At 38.4% G+C, this 21,457-nt stretch overlaps 1 protein-coding gene across 2 annotated transcripts; it reads right to left on the minus strand.

Moving 5' to 3' along the window:
* Positions 1–1,351: 1,351 nt before the first annotated feature.
* LOC127355354 (SLAM family member 8) lies at positions 1,352–19,565 on the minus strand. Of its 2 annotated transcripts, none has more exons than XM_051386158.1 (6): positions 19,405–19,565; positions 14,390–14,689; positions 6,216–6,503; positions 6,031–6,138; positions 3,069–3,133; positions 1,352–2,085 (listed from the first exon to the last, which is right to left on the minus strand). In XM_051386158.1, exons 1-6 carry the CDS (start codon positions 19,439–19,441, stop codon positions 1,978–1,980), a joined length of 906 nt encoding a protein of 301 aa, XP_051242118.1. In that variant the 5' UTR covers positions 19,442–19,565; the 3' UTR covers positions 1,352–1,977. The 2 variants fall into 2 exon arrangements, with proteins under 2 accessions (XP_051242118.1, XP_051242119.1); XM_051386159.1 differs by having other exon boundaries at positions 6,027–6,138.
* Positions 19,566–21,457: the final 1,892 nt, after the last annotated feature.

Raw genomic sequence — 21,457 nt, forward strand, 5'->3', positions numbered from 1 at the left:
CTGTGTGTGTGTGTGTGTGTGTGTGTGTGTGTGTGTGTGTGTGTGTGTGTGTGTGTGTGTGTGTGTGTGTGTGGGCAGTGAAAGGGTGTAGTGTTCAAAGAGTGTCACCAGGGGGCAGGAGGGAAGTGTCTCTGCTGAGACCTCTTAAACTCTACAACAACTATCCAGTTTATAGTTGAATTGAAACATTCAGTAAGTGGCTGAGACCGCCTGTGGAATTTCCGGTCATTGAACTGTTGCTGCTGATCTTTTTCCTCACCCTTCCTGTGTTCTGTGGGTCTGTTCTTCTAGCTTCCTGCTTTCTTTGGAAAATTTGAAAGGCTTAAACTAAAACACAGACTTCCCTGTTAAAGGAAAAACATTCACACATTTAATTATGACACACATGCATACATTTCTTAATTTGATTTGTTTTAATTCAGCCATTTTAAATCAATAACAGAATTCTTGTATACTGCTTATGTGCTTTTGATGGGATGAGACATAATTTTCTTTCATTCTATACAAGTGACATTCATTTTTGTGTTGTTCTGTCACCATCAGCAGATATCCCTCCATATTGACTTTCCATGTTGGCCAATTTCCTAATTTGATGCCTATGGATAATTAACCATGGATTACTAAGAATTCATGCAAAGGAAAATGACTCTTTAAAAAAATAAATAGGATAGGATATAAAATGGGATATCTATATATGTAGGGGTGTATATATATATCAGTGGGGCAATAATTAGCATGCAGACATAGTGTATGTGCTATAGCTCTGAAACTTTCAACAAGACCAAAGGAAAACAATCTTTGTTAAACACTACAAGTTAAATTTGTTTAAATTTCAGCAAAAGCATTGTAGACTATCTTTAGACAAACACAACTGAGCCTGGAACAGACAACAACATCTGACTATAAATGCAACTGGAAACATCTTCGATTGGTTGTTTTCTTGCCATTAGGAGCACTAGGAGGAGCCAGAGGAGAGAGAGTATTTTTCTCATGTACTACCGTCAGGATATAGTGAAAGTTTCAGAAAATATACGAAAAGTTGTTTTATAAACATTGCCTACTGCAGCTTTAAGATTAGCTTTTGTGTCTACAAGGACATGATGTACTCTATGGGCGCTCCTTTGTATGAATGAAACCCATTTTAGTACATCAACAGCACCTACCTGCAGGCTATCTCACAAGAACAACAGATGGTAGTTACAGAGAGCTTTTCAACCTCTACAGCATCAAATTCTCCTACCATCAAATTACTTTGTTGCCCTCTCAAAAATAGTAAAAGAAATAGTTCCTTTTTTGGACACTGTAAAAAGAAGGAAAATATGTAGAATATAAAATGAACACACCACAGAGAGGAGATTACGTTAAGTGTAATTAATTTCAATAAGCGGCATTGTATTGTTTTACATTTTCCATCAGCATCATATTGTCTTTCACACTTATGCAGAGGAACATTGTTAATGCACCAGTTCTTCTTCTAAACAGGTAGGTAGGATGAATATCATCTGGCTCATAGATAGCACAAGGAGTCAAAGACATTTATTTATTTCAACACAAGGTCGATTAAATGATTTTTGAAATGCAGTACATTGTACACACATTGAAAAGATAAGAAAATAAATAACCATATATATGTTATTTATACATATGTACATACAATGGACCAATTTAAACAAATTTGGAACTTTAAACTCAAACCCAATCAGACATTATTCAACGATTTCTTTAGCAATAAAGCCGGAAAAAAAACATATTGAAATAAATGTAGCAAGTTTGAAGGAGCTACTGCCAGTGGTCTGCTTTCATACACCTACATCTTTAATACCTGAGAGCTTTGACAACACAGTTTGGTTTGAAATCGCTGTACGACCTTGAAATGTTTGCATAAGTTTTGTATTGCCTACAAACTGCGACAATATTGGAATCATTCTCGTGTATATGGGCAGTCCATTGTTTAGTCATGAACATGATCCGCAGTGTCTAACCTTCAGTATATGAATCAAGCATCCGATGAGCCTCTAGTTTATCATAGACTGTTGTTAGATTGGAACGGTCAGCAGGTTCTGATGAATCTGGTAAATGTGCTCCCTGCATGAGAAACACAAAGAAAGGAAGGAGCAATGGCATAGTTATTAAAGTGGGAGTAATTCTTACTGGAAAGTCAACCATCTGGCAGGAGGTGTGGCTATAGAGCAGTGGTTCTCAACCCTTCTCCTCAAAGGACCCCTTTACTATCACTGAGTAAAGTGACAACGCCTGACTAAGTGACATATTTATAGATATTTTATACCAATTCAAAGCATAACAATAACAGTACAGAGCAACTGATAAACTGTACAATGAACACAAATAGGGAACACCATAACATCACATAATAAAAGTAAATTTGGATGAGTTTTGAGCGGACTATTTCCTATAATCCGCTCAAAATAAATAAGAGATCATTTTAGAAACTTTTCATACAACTCTGTCTGTATTTGTTAGTTATTTGAATATTTATATATTTTTAACATACATACATACTTAATAGGCTTCTTTTTTGACAAATTTAGTGTTTTGTTCTCTCTGATGTTTAGCCATTAGAAAACTTCGCTTTTACTTTTCTTCACTGAAGTGAACCAAATGCTGAGTTATAGGCCACCTGAGTATATTTTTTTAAGTTTTCCTACACCCCTTAAAATCAAGAAGGCCTTGTGACTCCCTGTGAAGCTTTAGCGTCTAGTGGACAGGACATAAAAGTAAGATACAATATACATTAATGTGATGTGTGTGAATGTTTAACTGTACCTGTACAAGAAACAAAAACTGTTAATACATTTAATTGATCTGGTTGTGTTCTGTCTTTTGGATGATCAAACCATCTAAGCTTTGTAACGCTTGCAAATGTTAATGGAAATGTTTTTTGCTTTCCCACGAGACAGCTGGCTGGAATTTCCCCTCCCATCCCGCCTCCCTCAGTAAACATGATTAACTGTGCGTATAACCAAGCAAACACTGCTAATAAAAGCATTGCTTAGGAACAGGATTATCAATGCCATTAAACATCATCTGGGTTGTGTTTGAGTACCAACCTGACTCCCTCTGTCTCCCAATATCTGTATGTCAGTATACAGCACCTCTGTGTGTCTCTCTGAATCTACAAAGACATAAAGAGTAAGAGACACAACATTAAATCTTAACCTAAATAAATAATGAAGTAAAACTTAATTCATATGACACTTTTCAAAACTATGGTGACAAAGTGCTTCACAGTTAAAAATATAATAAAAATACAACAAAAGCCTCTAAATAAATAATTAAATCAAGGACTAGCAAAAATTGTTAAAGAATATCAGGGCAAGGCCTCAAAAAAAAAAGAATACATAGCCAGACAGCCACTTTTGACTGTCCATCACACTTCCACTCCAATACAGTCGGTGATTCAATACCAGTTTTCAATTCAGTTTACCAAACTAATCGCAATGAGAAGACTTTGAACTAAATATTCAATAAGCTTGGTTAACTCACAGTTTTCAGTACACACAGTAACTCACTGTGTTACACCGTAGTCGAACAAGAATACATTGCATTCCAATAGTTACGTTAGGAGACAAAACAATGGATGACTTAGTTCGAGCTGTTGTAATGGACAAAAATACAATGGTCGAGGTGACGGAAAGGAGCAAAAAAAAAAAAAAAACGATGATGAGAAATTGATGAAGGATAAGAACTGTTTGTAGTTGGCAAAGTTTTCCATTAGGGTACAGTGTGTAGGATTAGCGCAACTGGTGGTAAACTTGCAGATTGCAACTAACTGTAGAAATATGGCGGTTCAACATGTAGGATTCCATGGAAGGCAATCCACTCCCTCTATAGATAAAAAGGTCTCATTCTACAGTAAAGATAACACAATTTCTTGGTTGACTCAAAGGGTTTCATAGCTTGATGCCTCTAAATCCTACACACTGGACTGACATGTAAAGGGAGCTTAAGACAGGACCCAGGATTGACCCTTGAGGAACTCCACAAGTCAAAGGAGAACAACTGACAAATAAGAAGAAAACCATTTAAGAGCTAGATCCAGATATCCATACCCCCTTCATCAGACAAGCTAATGATATATGATGATCTATGGTATAGAAAGCAGTGCTTAAATCTACAAGAAATGGACTGCAACAAGATGCAGTTACTTAGACATTTTTCCTGAGCTGTGTCCTGAAACTAGACAGGAATTTGTTAAGTAAATGTTTTTTTTACATTTTGCTTGTTGACATCAAGGATTTTAGAACTAAAACCTTCACCGTCCGATGACCAAGGGAAAAGAAAGGATTGAACATAGGAGAAACAGTTATAGGTATATACAATATACCCCTCCAAATAAATATGAGGCCAAAACCATTTGTTTAATGTTTCCAGAGTGACAAATGTTCATGCACACACATCTCTATAGTAACTCTATCTGCATCATATGCTCCTTTTAGCGTCAGGAAAGCGAAGCTAGTGATCCAGTAAACGCTTAAATAAAACATCCTGTTAAGCAAACATACACAAACTAAACCAAGAGCTTGTGTGTGTGTGTGTGTGTGTGTGTGTGTGTGTGTGTGTGTGTGTGTGTGTGTGTGTGTGTGTGTGTGTGTGTTTTCAATCTGCTCTCAAAGTACACTAAGGCCTCAAGCAGAAGCTATCCTCCCACAGTCAACAGTTACAGAGCTGCAGTAACATTGGAATTTGGGAAATACCATGTGATAAATTACCCAGGGTATGTTGACATGTTTTCTCACTGTGTGAAAGAACGGGGGTTACTAAAACGAATGCAGATGGATGTGAAGTCTTGTTGCGTGTCTTATGTTTATTTTGGATGACTATGTAATTATTTGAACATTACATTTCTATGTATTTAAAGATAGACTTTTACATAGAAATTAACATCAGTTAAATTCAAGTCCTTGCCAAGCAAGGTCACACAATACTGATTAATCATATCACCGCCTGGTAAATTTCTCTGTATTTCATAGCCTTCCCAGAAGGCAGGAAGACGAGATGGCATAGATGCTGTGAAAATTAAAGAATAGGCAGGAAGCTGTGTGCTCTGTTTGAGACTGCCCTCACAAGCAAAATGACAGCATAGGCTGTTTGCTCAAATGTCTCAGGTGACGTCTATTTATGGTTACCTGACAATGACACTTGTGAAATATGATTGCGTGTCACGAGAAAGGTCAATGTAATGGGGGTGTTACAGCACTGCAAATCCACCACAAATAACACAGGTGACTCTGACACAGGTGATGTTTTTCATTCTGTTTCTTAAATCTAAACATTACAAGTTTAATGACTATAGGCAGGCCAGACTTCCCTCTGTTTTATGTTTTTATGTAGAGAAGAGAAACAGTTCAGGGATAAAATCACAGGAAAAAACAAAGATAAGGTGAACATCTAAAAAAATCATTCTGATTAGTAAGACATGGAAAGAACCAGAGAAAACCAAACTCAGGGAGGTTAGGTTCTTCAAAGGCCTTTTTAACAACCCAATAATGTCATGCAAAAGCAATTTATCACTCAGCTCAATTTACATTCTCACCATAGTCAAATGTGGAAAGTACCAGCTATTCCCTGATCACGCCATGGGACTGAATACAACAAAAAGATCCTCTGAGTTGACAAGACAGCAGGTATAAAGAGTATCAATGTCATTCCAGTGTCAGACGTTCACAGTAATACTGCAAGATGATACCAGCTATGCAGGTGATGCACAATCACTCACATACCCACAGCCAGAACAAAGCACACACTCTTCTCTACTTCAGCTGTTCTGCATGGAATGGTTACTGACACATTCAAAGCAGGTTATACAAACAAGAACCTAACAAATGATCTAATGAGGCCATAACAAACTGATTGATCCACAATGTTTCAATGCATGCATCTACGTCTAAAAGATCTCTATTTTATATAAAAGTATAGTCCTAGAAAAGTTTAGAGATAAATATAACAAAAACTATAGACAAATGTATGCATTCAACTGATTAAAGTGAGATTAAAAGGACAAATACCTGCCTTGTGTGTGTGTGGTTGTGGTCCTGTTTTTGTTCAAACTCCTGACGATTAAGGCAGCAAGTACAACAATCACAGTTAATATGATGGGGATTACAATTGCAGCCAAATCTGTCAAACAAAACACAGTTAGTGTCAATGACAAGGGCTTTTAAAATATAAGAATTTAGAATAAGAATTAGTCTTACATTGCCGTTTATTGTTGGCTGGGCTGATCTGTCCACTGCAGGTTGTGCTAACATTGACTAGAGCAGTCTTCTTTTCAGCAGGGTTGGCAGACACACATCTGTAAGAGGAGTTGAAATCCTGCTTGAGTACAGTGAGAGGCAGAGAGAAAGCGGAGCTGCTCTGGTTCACTATTTCCTCGTCTTTGTACCACAGCAGTGTCGTCCCTTCAGCTTTCTCCACCCAACACAGCAGGATGCAGCTCTCAGTGCTCACATTCACTGACTTCACTGCAGGAGGAGGGACGGGTTCTGGAGAAGAAAATGGTAGAGATTAAAAATGAGAAAATATGACTGAAAATTCTGTATGACTTAACTCCACTTATACTTTCTGTTCATAAATGGTAATGACTTTCTTTTTGTGTTCCTCCCAGTGAAAGTCAGCAGGGGAACATTTTCAGAATATTACTTTTTATAAAAAATAAAATGGTTGTGTGCCATAGAATGCAGCTTGTAATACTGGGTGCTCAGATATACATACATACACATAGCTACATTAAGGTGTGTTCAGACATTGAATTTGAAAGTCTTCCACAAGCCAGCCAGGTATATAGTGCCAAAGCTACGAGCTAGTCGCACAAAAATGGCAGAGAAAGAGCAGCCAGAATGTATGGTTCCACCTATACTTAGTTGGCACAGCTAAACACAGCGAGCAAAGAAACACAAAAATAGATAAGTCTACAAAAAAAAAAAAAAGGTTTGGATAAAGCAATAGGTCCGACCTGAGTGAACATCGATGTGGCTTTTTAACAATGGCGAGAACAGAGGGACAGGTAATTATGTTTGTTTAGTTTACTTTTGTTTTGGGGGCAGTTTGTCATTTACAATGTGGTATGTAGAACTGTGTATGAATGAGATGTGAGGTAAGGTAGGATATGTTAACTCCTCTCAGGCACTGCGTGTTCGTGAGTTGGGGAAATGGCTTTGGAGGGGTTTTGATGAATGCTTTCAAATCTAGCCTCTTTGTTTCCATGTTACCACCCTGTTTAACAATATTAAAGTTAAATGTTTTTTTATTTATTGTACAGGCACTGTAATAGTTAGTTATAATAAAATCCTTTTTAAAATGTCAGTTTTCTCAGTGGAGTTTGGAGTCATTCCATAATCTAAACACATGCTATTATAAATTTACATGTATCTCCTTTATGTCTTTTAATTTAAGGCCAAAATGTAATTTCCATTTCCATGGTTATGGAACAATTCCCTTAAATAAACTTGAATTAAAATATTCAAACTGTTACTTTTGAATATGAGAGCAGAAGAAACATTTAGGGTTTCATTTTATTCAGTTAAGGATCAAATTCAGCTGTTTAAAATCACTGATTTCATAATAATTCAACTTTATTATTTATGAGTAGCCTGTATAATTACGAATTAACTAGTGCTAGGAAGGGTATAATGCTTTTACAAATTTAAAGTTTCCATTCTTTAATTCAATACGTAATGCCGTGGTGAGTTTAGATTTTGACACTTTGAGTTTTTTTTTTTTTTTTAAATATGTATGTATCTTTTGGGCTTTTTGCCTTTATTTGATAGGACAGCTAAAGAGTGATAGGAAAGGCTGAGAGAGAGAGGGGACAACACAACGCAAAGGGCCACAGCTCAGATTCAAACCCATGTCCGCTAAAACAAAGACTCAGCCTTTGAAAAAAAAATTATTATTGCCTGCAGTCTATGGCTAAAATGGCAGCTTTGGGCCCCCTTAGTTGCTTTAGGGGCCTTATGCAACTGCATAGTCTACATATAGCAAGAAACAGGTCTGGGAGGCGATTCGCCTGCATCCACCACTGGACTTTATGTAATCCTTTAGTTTCTTTTAAGGCCAATTTATAAGCTATCATTTCCTTCAGTATGATATCAATTAATGAGAAGTCAATGATGGCCATCATTTTTGATGCAAAGTTTGTAGGCTAACAGTAACAACTATATTAAATAAAACAGTTACATTATCAGAAGACAAAGCCAGTTACTTGCTTCAATTTTGACAGAAAGTAACACATGTGAAACAAGTGTTAAGTTTGTGGTTCCACACATCCTACTGTTTACACATCCTTTCCAAGAAATGTTCTCCAACCTTCTAACAAGGCCATTTACTCTTTTTATGAGCAAAACCTGAGAAAAATATCTATCAACAAGATGCAGACACAGAGAACCAGAACAATAGAACAATAAAAAGGTTTCCAAATACACAATTTAAGAGTTCTGAAGTAATGTTCTGAATATTAAACTTTATTTGGTTGATTTTATTTTGTTTAAAGGTCCAGTGTGTAACATTTAGGAGGTTTTATTATCAGAATAGGCAAGTTATCTACAAATGCTGCGCATCGCCTTCCATGGTGACCACCAATGTAAACCACCATGTTTCTACAGTAGCCCAGAACATGCAAACCAAACTCTGACTCCTGATAGGGCCGTTCATGTTTTCATTCACGTTTCGAGAAACCACAGTCAGTTGGAGGGGGAGTGGGAAGCGACTACCTACACTTCTTTTTTCATATTTAGTCACATTTTCCTGGCCCTTTGTCATAGATACATTCATATAAGACAACCAGAAAAGGTAGATGTTGTCATTGTATTTCTGTTTCTTTTTCCTTGCCCTGACCAGTGGTTCCCAACCGTTTTCCATAAAGGACCCCTTTTCTATCACAGAGTATATATCGATATTTCATATTATATTCAAATGTGAGGAGTTGAACCTTATTTTACCAGTAGAGTGCCGTTAGTTCATAACGGGTAAATGGGCTCCTGGTATTGCTGTTTGCAGCGTTGCCCATTGGGAGTGCTGTTAAAATGCCTGTTTGGAATTATTCCTTCATAGTTAGATGATGATACAGTGCCATCAACTAGTCTCACTGACCTACCACATACACAATCATTGTATGTATAATCAAATGTAACATATGTTGTTATAGTGCCAACAACTGCACCAAATTCAGCACTGCACTCCCACGGATCGTCAGCATTACACCCACCAAGTCTGAAGTTGATAGGATGAACGGCTCAAGAGCTATGCAGAGACTTTTGCCTCCCAGTTCCAGTAATTTACAGAAACTGACAACAAAAGTGACTAAATTAAGCCTTTACCTTCTGTAAATACATGTCTGAAGAAAAAGGTCATTACTGTGGGTGGCTCCATCAGCCGGTACCAGGGGGCACTGCCTCCCAACTTCAGTCACCAACACCGATAAACAGAAACAAGTTTGTGGCCAAGGGTTAATGAAGGTTAGCAGATTCTCCTAACACTCCTCTTAATGCTACATCCTTCTGGGCTGACGGTGCTGTTGGGCCTGACACCCCTATGGATGATGTAGGAGAAAATATGCCGAAACAGGTCAATCTGCACCCCTAACGTACAAGTAAGAAGAGATATTTTCTTGCTACCTGCTACCAGACGGACTGGCTGGAGTACTCCATGAAAGCGGATGTGGCTTTCTGTCATCTGGATGCATTTCAGTCACTGTAAAATATACATGTTCTTCTATTTAATTACCTAACTGATTTCACTTCCTGTTTTGAGTCAGAATAATAGAAAGCAATGACTAAAGACTAATTTTGTGATTTCTTCTTTAAAGTTTCCCCTTACAGAAAAGAAACACATGATCTGTGAAACATGGTTTAAGAACACTTTTGTGGTATCATGTGTGAAGCCCATGCAAAATTCTCATGTGATATCTTTCTACATGTGATCACTTGGGAAACATGGGACATTCAGTTTTTTCTGTAAGGGGGAGCATACCACCAACTGGTCTCACTCTGACTGTGCACCACTACGTTCCCTACATTGGTGGAAACAACTCAGACACGCATTCTTTAGTTTTGCTCCCAAAAGTATTGGCCAATGTAGCAATATCTCTTCCTACAGTATGATATCACGAGAAGAACATTTTTGATGCAGTTTGTAGGCAAACAGTAACAACAGGGTTAAATAATCTTTAATATAATCAGAAGGCCAGTTCCTGCTACAGTGTTGACAGAAAGTAAACCCACACATGTGAAACAAGCGTTATGTTTGTGGTTCCACATGCTTAAATGTTATCTAACCTTCCTCAGTCTAACACTTTTATATGAAAAGGATGCATACACAGACAACCAGAACAATAGACCAGCACATTCACAGCAGCAATTTACCACATACGCATCACTGTACTGCCTCGTTGCCATAAACCAGCATAGTCCAGCATAAACATTAATTCATGTTGATTAAATAAATAATTTAAAAAAAAACACGACTGACTAATGATGGAAATGAAGAGACCTGCAACAGACTGTTAAATTAAAAATGAAAAACTAATGAATGCTATTATGCGCAAACTAGCTTAACATATGCCTGTTTATCCATTACCTCATTAATAATTCAACAATGATTTGTTTTGCTCAGCTGAGGATGGCTCTACCACACATACATAAATACTGTCCTAAACAATAACTACATAAAAGTCTCTGGAAAACAGTTACAGGTTTCTGTTACAAGCACCTAACGGCGAGGGATCCAGTGGGAATTCCTATCCCACCTGAATGCACCATAAAACACTGACACCTGTCTCTATATTGAAACTAACTTTATGACTAACTGGTGGTTTGGCAAAGTTCAAAGTGGTGAAGCTGTTTAACAAAATTAGGAATTACAAAATAATAATAATAATAATAATAATAATATTCTGAATATTAAACTATTTGGTTGGTTTTATGTTGTTTATAACCTGCTGCTATTAAAGGATGTGTAACATTTAGGAGGATCTACTGAACAAAAACTCTACAAAAATTAAATATAATATTGTTTATGCTGTAGATAGGGCTGTTTTTTGTTTTTTTTTACTTAAAAAGTTGGATGGTCAGTTTACCCCCCATATGGCTCAACTCATATGGCCCCTAGTTGCGCCACAGGTACACATTTAAGTCATATTTTCTTGGACCTTTGTCACAGACACATTCTTATACAACCACCAGAAAGGGTAGATGTTGTCATTGTATTTCCGTCTCATTTTCCTTGCATAGAGGACAACATCAGAAAAAAATGGCTCATCTTAGCAAAAAAGTTACTGAACTGAGTTAACTGCAAAACGTGCCCACTTGTTCACATGTAAGCTAGACCAAAAAACATAAAATGCCTCTGTATTCATGTAAAGTGCAAGCATACTGTAGCTAACAAGTTAAAACATTTTAGTTTTGTTGGTGGAGCTAGTCAGTGTCATGCTTAAGTGTCGCCATGGTGATTCTTCCTCTAAGATTCAGGAAGTTTATCTATGATGGTGATGCCGTGTGAGCACACCAACACCTGACCTTTTGCACATGCACTACACAAAGGTCAAGCTGTTGGTGGCTGTCCAATGAATACATAGCCTGGGCATGCTCACATCAGTTAGGATGAAAGAAAGAGGGCAAAGTGGGTTCAATTACAGTATAAATAAATAAAAATAAAAAAATAGTTTGCAGCATGAGTAGTTAACGACACAAAAATGGCAAAAAGGTATTGAATCACTATAACTGAACCTTTTTGTAAACATGAATATAGTTGAACTACCAGCAAGCTACTGCAAAATGTAAGTTTACATAATTAAAGTTGTGTAAGCAGTCTCCCACAGAACCCACAGAGCAGCAGCAGGAGCTCTGATTGGCCACCGGTTATGTGTTGGCAAGAATCTGTCCAATCAGACTTCCTGTTTCCTCTCTGTGGGCTGAAGCATCGTGTAACGGAAACTGCCAATTCAAAAAGCAGGAAACTGAGATGGAATATGGTAGGTGACACATAAAGATAATAGATGTCAAAGGAACATTTTGTCTTTTAAAGATTTATAAACATCATTAATTCTAGTGCAATACTTACATTCATTCTAATGCAATAATCATTGTGCAATAACACACCTCACTCTAGAATCATAAAGCACAGAAGTTACTATGGAGATTGGAGATGGAAACCAATGTGTCCAAATTACTTAAACCTGGTTCCTCAGCCTGGTTTGGCCTACATGAAACCTATTAAGCCTGAATGCTTTAATTCAGGATAGGTCAAGCCTCACAAGTCAGGTTTAAGTAATTTGGATAAATGCACGTTCACAGCTCCCACAGAGTTGATCACAGGTTTACTGATGTTGAAATGGAATAAATGTCATATTAAACCCTGAAACTTTACAAAATGCAAACTTATGTAAAGCATAGGCCTATCTTGTGTTTGTGTGTGTGTGTGTGTGTGTGTGTGTGTGTGTGTGTGTGTGTGTGTGTGTGTGTGTGTGTGTGTGTGTGTGTCTGTGGTAGAACAGAGAGATAAAGCGGGGCATATAATATCAGACAGACTGTTACTAACATTCATAGGCTACTAACAACTGCTCTTAACTGAAACCATCACAATTATAGCATTTAAGGGGGTACCTGCCCTTTGCACAAATGAACAGTTGTATACTTTGCCTTAAAAGCGAATAGTGGAGGTTAACATGTTAATATGTTACTCAGGACATTAGTTTGTTGTTTTATGAAGTTATTTTAGAAACAATCTTTGAAACATTTTTGAGTATGTTAAATATATAAATGTGATTTTTGAAGTGATGAAAACTTTTATGTTTTATGTTTTTTTCTGTCTTTTATGCTTTTAATGGATACTAACAGCCAGAGGTAGACAGGCATGGGGACAGAAAGAGAGAGAGTGGATGTATGCAGCAAAGGGCCACAGGCTGGCTGGACTCAACCCCTGGCCACTGCGTTAAGGACCTTGGTAGATGGGGGGCACACTCTACCCGGTGATATAGGGGCGCACAAAGTGATGAAAGGTTTTTTACTTATTCGCTAGCTGCGGCTTTTAATATCAGAGGCCTCTATATATAGTGTTCATGAACACAATATAACAGTAACAATATGACAGGAATAATTATAAAATATCTTTGGTCACAATGTTAAAATAATAACAGTAGGCTACTTAACTGAATGTCAGTAGTCCTACCTGTGGTATTTCATTGTTCAAATAATAACAGTAGTATGCAGCCTACCTGTAGTATTTAATACAGTCTAATAAAAATAATGCAAATACAGACGTAAGAACATGAAATTAGTGTAAAAAACATATTGGATAAGGCACGAGGATTCATCAGACCTGGTTGATAGCCTGGTCTGGCTAGCTGATCAGAATAACTTAGAACATAAACTTTCATGAGACCAAGTCATGGCTGAACTCAGCCAGGATAACTGGAAAATCCCAGCTTAATCCACTATGTTAGTGGTGGGGTGTTCTACATGAGTTCTACAAGTTATTATAGGTATTGTATGTTTGAAGTAGTCGAATACAAGTCTATGGTTATAAAGCAGACAGTGATCAATAATAATCCATGCCTTCATCACCTCCAGAATCGATTTCTGCAACAGCATCCTGTACGGCACACCATCCAAAACCTTAAATAAACTCCAGTACATCCAGAACTCTGCTGCTCGTCTGCTCACCCACACCCGCACTCGTGACCACATTACCCCAGTCCTCCAGGGCCTCCACTGGCTCCCAGTCTCTCAACGTATTCAATTCAAAATCCTCCTCCTCACACACAAAGCCCTCCATAACCAGGCCCCTTCCTACCTCACTGACCTGCTGCATCGCCACAATCCATCCCGTAGCCTCCGCTCATCCGATGCAAACCTCCTGACTCCACCACCCAGGACCAGAAAAATGCACCTTCAATGCCCCTGACTTTATAGTTTTTCAATTGGTTGACCTTTAACCTGTCACTGGGTATGAATGGGTTAATTCTTCTTTTGGATCATTTTACAAACACGTCACATATAAAAAATATTCATACTTTCATGTTACAGACTGATATCCTGCCTGTTAGATTATTGGTGTCAACCGTCGAGCACTAAAAGCCTTAAGGAAGATTTTCTTGTTTCTTGCTATCAACTATAGTTTAATGTAGAAATATATAGAACTATTTTTTGTTTTATTCAGGCACCATGCCAACCGTTTCATATACGACAATGTAGCAGGAACATTCCTATAAGACCTTTTATAACAGGTTTTTGTAATATTCTCATGTAAAATTTCAATAAAGTTTATTTTTTTTAAAAAGACTTAGACAGTAGAGATCAGAAGACATCTGTGGGACCATGATAACTGGTAGAAACTGGTAAAAAAGTAATAACCAAAGGTAAAAAATATGACTCACCATACACTGTGAGTTGATAGGTTGTAGTGGACGCGATTCCTGTTTTAGGGTCAATAACATAAATCCCTGAGTCGTTCCTCTGCAGTCCTGTGATTGTAAACAGTCCAGTGCTTTTGTCCCACAGAACTTTGTCCTTCAAAGTTCCCTCATATATCTTGGAATTCCCGTTAATCACCATAGCAACAGTCTTTCCTCCAAAGAGGAGAAATCCCTCCTTCACCACAGGGTCAGGTAGAGTGATGGATCCTCCCTCAGTGCCTGTCAGGTTCTTCACTTTCTCAGTAGCAGATGAGCTTATCACTGTAAAACACAGAGAGAAACAACAGTTAGCAGAGATGTACAATGTGGAGCTGACCCACTGACAGTGAATAATAATTATCACAGCCTTATACAACACTGTAGGCCTACCCATGTGTATAAAATTTCCACAGAGATCAGTAGAGAGCCACACATTTTCTCTCCTTCTGATACTGGATGTTTCAAACTAAACATTTACAATAAATGCATCTTAGATATATTTCAAAGGCACAAACAGAGTTAAAACTTTCTTGATGAAACAACATTGCAACAAACAGCTCTGTTACACTTTGACTTGTAGCTGCAGCCACAGCGGCTGCAGGGTTTTTGCATTATGTTTGTTTCTGTCACACCTACAACCACACTGGGCACGGCTAAAGTCTCTCTCTCCAACCACCCACCTAGAGCCGAAGGGGTCTGTCCTAGGTTTCTGCTTCTTAAAGGGAAGTTTTGCCTGCCGCCATCGCCAAAGTCTTGCTCATGGTGGTACTGTTGGGTCTCTGTAAATAATGTTATAAGGAGTTCGGTCTAGACCTGCTCTATTTGAGAAGTGTCCTGAGATAACTTCTGTTATGAATTGGCGCTATACAAATAAAATGTAATCGAATTGAATTAAAGCACCAAACACTTTGTTTTCTTTGAGCAGGACACATGATGTGAAGTATGTGTCAATGCTACTCAGGCAGCAAGTACCATAAATGCCATTATTGGGCTGTTTGATAGCCCAACGCAGAAAAATGCACCTTTAATGCCCCTGACTTCATAGTTTTTCATCTGTGTGACCTTTAACCTGTCACTGGGTATTAAGGGGTTAATTCTTCTTTTGGACCATTTTACACACACGACACATATAAAAAATATTCATACTTTCATGTTACAGACTGATATCCTGCCTGTTAGATTATTGGTGTCAACTGTCGAGCACCCTGGCTCTAACAGCCATAAGGAAGATTTTCTTGTTTCTTGCTATCAACTATAGTTTAACTATATAGAAATATATAAAACTATTATTTGTTTTATTCGGGCACCATGCCAACCGTTTCATATACGACAATGTAGCAAGAACATTCCTGCAATCTATAAAGTGGCCTTAATCCTTGCATGTCATACACAAAACTCACATTTAACATTCCTTCATTCATTTAAATTAGAAGTATCAGCAACATCCTGAATGCTCACACACAATAATCACACATAGGCTGACAACAATACAATATAAAAGCAGCACACATAATTATGTAACATGTACAGACCAGGGCTGCATCAGGGTGGGAACTACAGGGGAGCCAGGGTGAGCTCCTCTTAATAAGACATGAGCTCTCCTGAAAACATGGCTTATGAAATTTCGGGGGGATTTAGCAGGTTTTTTTTAGGATTGTTGCTGCCTAAAATGACTGATTTCACGACAACCTTTCTAGAAAATTGTGATGCATGTTGTTTTCAGGCATTTTTTGCAATAAAACTGCAGGAGAAAGTGAATACATTTCTTCAACACATCTGCATCTTCAACACTAGAAACGAAGAAGTGAGTTTGGTGATATATGACTCAACATTTTGTGCGGAAATACAATGATTGGGCAAATTTGCGGAAACGTTGCAGTGACTGGACAATAACATAAGACAATACAAAATTCACAGGGATTGGTTGATTTTGCGCTAATTGCTGCGATTGAAACATCCTGGAATGACTGCAATGTGCTACTTTTGGCATGCCTTTCTATTTTTCTGCATCTCCACCATCATGGATTATGTGTGAACTTGCTGCTATTGATGTATGATTTGTGCTTGAGGGTGACTCATCAGTAATTGACTTTAAAAAAGATACTGCTGCTCTTGCCATCACCACTGAAGCGTGACAGCTCAATATCATTAAGTTCAGAAAATCAGAAAATATATCCTCTTGTGAAGGAAATAAAAGTGAGCTCCCTTGAAAGCCGTGGTATAGTTTGCACACTGGGCAGCATCATATGATAAAAATATCATATTGCAATTATTTTGACAGATATTGCGATATGCTTCACAATTATTGTCATTTTTAAAGAAATATTAAAACCATGACGATGTGACATTTTTTTGGGGTCTGTAAAAATGTTTTTTAAACTCTGGAGAACAAGATTTGTAGGTCAGGGCATCTCTGCAGCACTTTACAACTTTATTATAAGTGTTTTTTTTTTTTGGTTGTTGCTTTTTATGCCATTATTTGATAGGACAGGTGAAGATGCTTGGTTTGAACCCGAACCAAGGACTCAGGATACATGGGTCGCACTTTACCGTGCACCCTATTATAATGCTGTTTTAACACACAGTTTTTTTAAAACTGCTGCTTCTGCAATTTGCATATTACAATTTTGATAATATTGTGATTTACTGTGCAGCCCTAGTGCAGACAATGTTGACAGGAGAGACAGACACACACTCATGCACACAGAGAAAGAGAGAAAGAGACAGAGAGACTGTTTACTGTATTACTGACGGTAATACTCACAGTAAAAGGCAATAGGGGAACAGAGTTCAGTAAGCTCAATATACAGTACTGCTTTGTCATTCAGGGACAAAAAGTACCAGACTTCCTTAAAAGATGGAATTGTTGAGTTAGGGGAAACATTTTGTGAGACAGTGTTTATGTCAAATTCTTAATTATTCATCCCATCTCGTAAATTCGGCAAATACCTAAAATTCCAATTTCTTTGTTTTCTTCATTTGTCTTTTGGCAGTGTGGGAGGAATCCTTGTGTTTTGGAGACTTTAGCAGCAGCCAGTCTTTCTTTCATAATGACTTCTTGTGACCATTATTCACTTAATGAGCTGGCTTTCCACCCATGGATCTATTCATTTCCACCATTTTGTTTTCCTCTTTAAATCCTAAACTCTGGGCCTTTAATATACAGCAGTAGCCTCTATTGCAGTATGTTAATATCTATAATATGAATACTGAACTTAAACATCTTCTCCAGACGTATTAAGACATAAAAATAGTCTGCTTGGGACAATTATGTGTGTTTTTTTCACAAAAAAATAATTTACACATTTAAATCTTTAAAAACTCCTTATACCTCATTAAATATTCCAGAGAGTGCGTGCCTTAACCAACGTGCTCGGTCTGACATTTACTGACAGGATGAAAGGTGCTTTTACCTTCAATATTTGCATATTGTTTTTCCCTGTGGAGTCCTTATTTGCCCTTACTGCTTATTCCAGGAGCCAGCCCCAATTAAACCTCTATTGGTGCTGTGTATTGTATGAATGAAAGACCAGAGTAAATTCATATACAGTAATTCAGCAGTGCTTAAAAGACTGATAGCCTTCAGCCATCTTCTATGCTGTGGTCTGCTGGAGAGGGGGCAGTACGGACAGGGACAGGAAGAGACTCAATAAACTGATCAGGAGAGCCAGCTCTCCATAGAGGAAGTGGGTGAGAGGAGGATGTTAGTGAAGCTGACATCCATCATGGACAACACCTCTAACCCCCATATGACCCTGTGGGGTCCCTGAGTAGCTCCTTCAGCAGCAGACTGTTGGAGAAGGAGAGGTTCCACAGGTCTTTCATCCCTGCTGCTGTCAGACTCTACAACACCTGATCAGTGTTGTAGTTACCGTACCATAGCTTTACCACTTTACCATAGTTTTTTTTATATCTGTATTTATTTATTTCACGTAAATGCTGCTGTGACAAGGGAATTTCCCCGTTGTGGGATTGATTAAGTAATAAAAGAAAAGAAATAAATAAATGTTGTCAGTAAACAGTTGGATGGAAAAACCCTGCAGTGTTTTACGAGCTGGTTGCTATGACATGTTGATCTGCCAGTAGCCCAAAACAGACAAACCAATCACCGGCTCCAGACAGGGCCTTTTGTCCTTTTTGCCCTTTTTGCCTTTTTTGCGTGTTTTGCTGCCACCATAGTTTCTCCTACACGCTTCACAGCCCATTCCCCATTCCCAGGTCGTCAAATACAGACACCAGCAGTGTTCAGTTAGTTGAAATCTGAACCTTCATCACTAGATGCCACTAAATCCTACACACTGGTCCTTTAAAGCAACATTATGTAATGTTAATAGTAGTAATTCAACAGGCACTGTGTACAGTAAACAGTTGGGTGGAAAAACTCTGTTGTCAGTCAACAGTAACTAGGAGGTTTTCTTAGTGCCTTAGTTTAAGGCTAACATGTCATGCAGAATAAGGCATTTATACACGCTTTATAATGACTAATAATAACTTTTTTAATATAGTTTTTGTTGTATTGTTAGTTTTAGGATTATTTGTCTTTCTTTGTCTGATGGTGGATCTATTGGCAGAAATAACCTCTACTATTCTTACTTTGGGTTAACACACTGCAAACTGAACAAGTCTAAATAGTCTTTCATTGAAGTCACAGCGTGAGAGAATGCTTTTAACACACTGAATGTATCTTTAACGTCATGTTTGTGCAAATCCAGAGAACGTAAAATTTGCATCTTTACATAACTTGTTCGGTTCAATTCGAGCTTTAATTCTAAACATCAATCGATCAAAATATTGTGAAAACTTAATTTCACAAATAACTTTGCCAAACGACTATCAACCGTCAACAACTGTCCGGACCTCTCTGTGTCTCATACTGTGTCAGTGCAATCAGCACTGTTTAACTGAATGACTCTCTCATTACTCTCTCCCTCTCTAGTTTCAGACATCCAGCGAGGTGAGGTGGACAAAGTTTATCAGTCATTTTGTTCAATACTCACAAATAAAAAGGAAAACAATCCGCATCTGTTCGTCCATCGCAGACTTAAATAGAGACAGAGAGACATCACGGTATGATCCTGTCTGTTCCGACTGCAGTTTTCTGACCGACACAAAGATTGTTTAGCTCCTCCCAGAAAAGACAACTTTTAACTCCAGATATATGTAGAATATGTCACAGACATGGGAAAAAATACATAATTGTATTTTATAAACCCAACACCTCCTATACCGGATTGAGATTAAAAGCTGCGAATGGGGCAGTAGCATGACTTTGAAGGCATTCAGCCATACATGAAACCTACTGTGAAGATGGAGAAGGGTGATGTTAACAATTACAGGCATTACTTTTTATCCTCTTCGGAAAGAAGATCCTCTGCTACTTCTGGCTCTTTAAATGCCGACTGCAGGTTTTTACAGACGATGGACAATAATAATAATAATAGTAATAATAATAATAATAAGTTAAATGTTCTTTTATTGATCCTGCGTAGAAATTTAAGTTAGACACAGCAGCACAGGGGAATGTAGTACAAAAGTCTAAAAGTACAATAAGAATAAAAAAATAAGAATATTAGTAAATATAAGACTATAAATGGAAAATATATACACCATATGTAATATGCAGTAAAGTGGTGTGCAAAATATTTTGAGCAGTGTATAACTAAAAAACTAAGCTGTACATAGATAAGATAATAGTTTGTGTGTTTAACCAGTCTTAGTCAGTGGGGGTGGGAGGTACTGGGAGCTGTGGCGTTGTGGAGTCTGATGGCCGATGGTACAAACAAGCCTCCAAACCGCTTTGAGGCTCGAGGCTGAATCAGTCTGTGGCTGAAAGCGCTCCTAAACAGCCTCAGCTCATTGTAGAGGATGAGAGGTGATAGAAGCTTCCCTCTCATCCTCTTCTCAGTCACAGCCTCCACCCGGTCCAGTTCCATCCCCACCACCGAGCTGGCCTTCTTCACCAGCATACTCAGCTTGTTGGCACCATAGGTCCCAATGCCTCCTCCCCAGCACACCACAGCAAAGAAGATGACACTGACCACTACAGACTGGTAGAACATCTGTAGTAGCCGAGTGCACACGTTGAAGGATCTGAGCCTCCTCAGAACAAACAGCCTGCTCTGTCCTTTCCTGTAGAGGGCCTCAGTGTGATCCATCCAGTCCAGTTTATTGTTGAGTGTCACCCCCAGGAACTTGTAGGTGTCCACCATCTCTACCTTCTCCCCCCTAATCGCAACTGGGGAGGGGGTCCTCTTGGTCCGCTGGAAGTCCACCACCAGCTCTTTGGTTTTTCCTGTGTTGAGCTGTATGTGGTTTCTGTCGAACCATCCAATGAAGTTCTCGATCAGGTCTCTGTACTGCTCCTCCCTATCATCTGTGATACAGCCGACAATGGTGGAGTTATCAGAGAACTTCTGTAGGTGGCACGCTTCGGAGTTGAAACAGAAATCAGAGGTGTAAAGGGTGAGAGAATCAGTGACAATACAGTTCCTTGGGGTGTGCTGGTGCTGTGCAGCCTGACATATTGTGGTCTGTCGGTGAGGTAGTTTGTAATCCAGGCCGCTGAGTCTGAGATTTTAACAGTTCTTACAGAGCAGTTCTTGGACAGAGGGAGGTTGTGTGGGAGAAGGAACTGCAGCTAAAGCAGACTATGGTTTTATGACCCATAAAATGTCTGCCGATTAGGAGGATTATAGACCAATCTAGTTCTGATTGAATTTCTCAATGTACATTGCAGTTTTGGCAGCTAAGGACTTAATACTCACGAAAGAGAGCCACCATAGGAGAGCATGATCTGATATTACAGCCAACGGTATCAAGCTCTTCTCTACGTTGCGGACACTTCACATATCGTGTCTCTAAAGATGCCAAAAGCAATGTTGAGTGTTTTACAATCTGGGATAAACTATCTTCCAGACCTATGAAAAAAATCCACAAAAAACCACATTACAGAATCGTCACCAGATTAACGTACTGACGTTAACGGACTGATGTTAACGGACCGACCCTGAGGTTCGGGGATGAAGCAAATATCTTCCCCTGAGGACAGAG

The sequence above is a fragment of the Dicentrarchus labrax genome, unplaced genomic scaffold (genome assembly GCF_905237075.1).
Source record: "Dicentrarchus labrax unplaced genomic scaffold, dlabrax2021, whole genome shotgun sequence".
Classification (NCBI taxonomy): Eukaryota; Metazoa; Chordata; class Actinopteri; family Moronidae; genus Dicentrarchus; species Dicentrarchus labrax.

Coding starts and splice junctions, on each gene's coding strand:
- LOC127355354 (XM_051386158.1), bottom strand. CDS start 19,441: ATGGACGAACAGATGCGGATTGTTTTCCTTTTTATTT. Junction 6,504..14,389: donor CTATCAACTCACAGTGTATG/GTGAGTCATATT, acceptor TTTCTTCTCCAG/AACCCGTCCCTCCTCCTGCA. Junction 3,134..6,030: donor CACAACCACACACACACAAG/GCAGGTATTTGT, acceptor ATGTCTTTGTAG/ATTCAGAGAGACACACAGAG.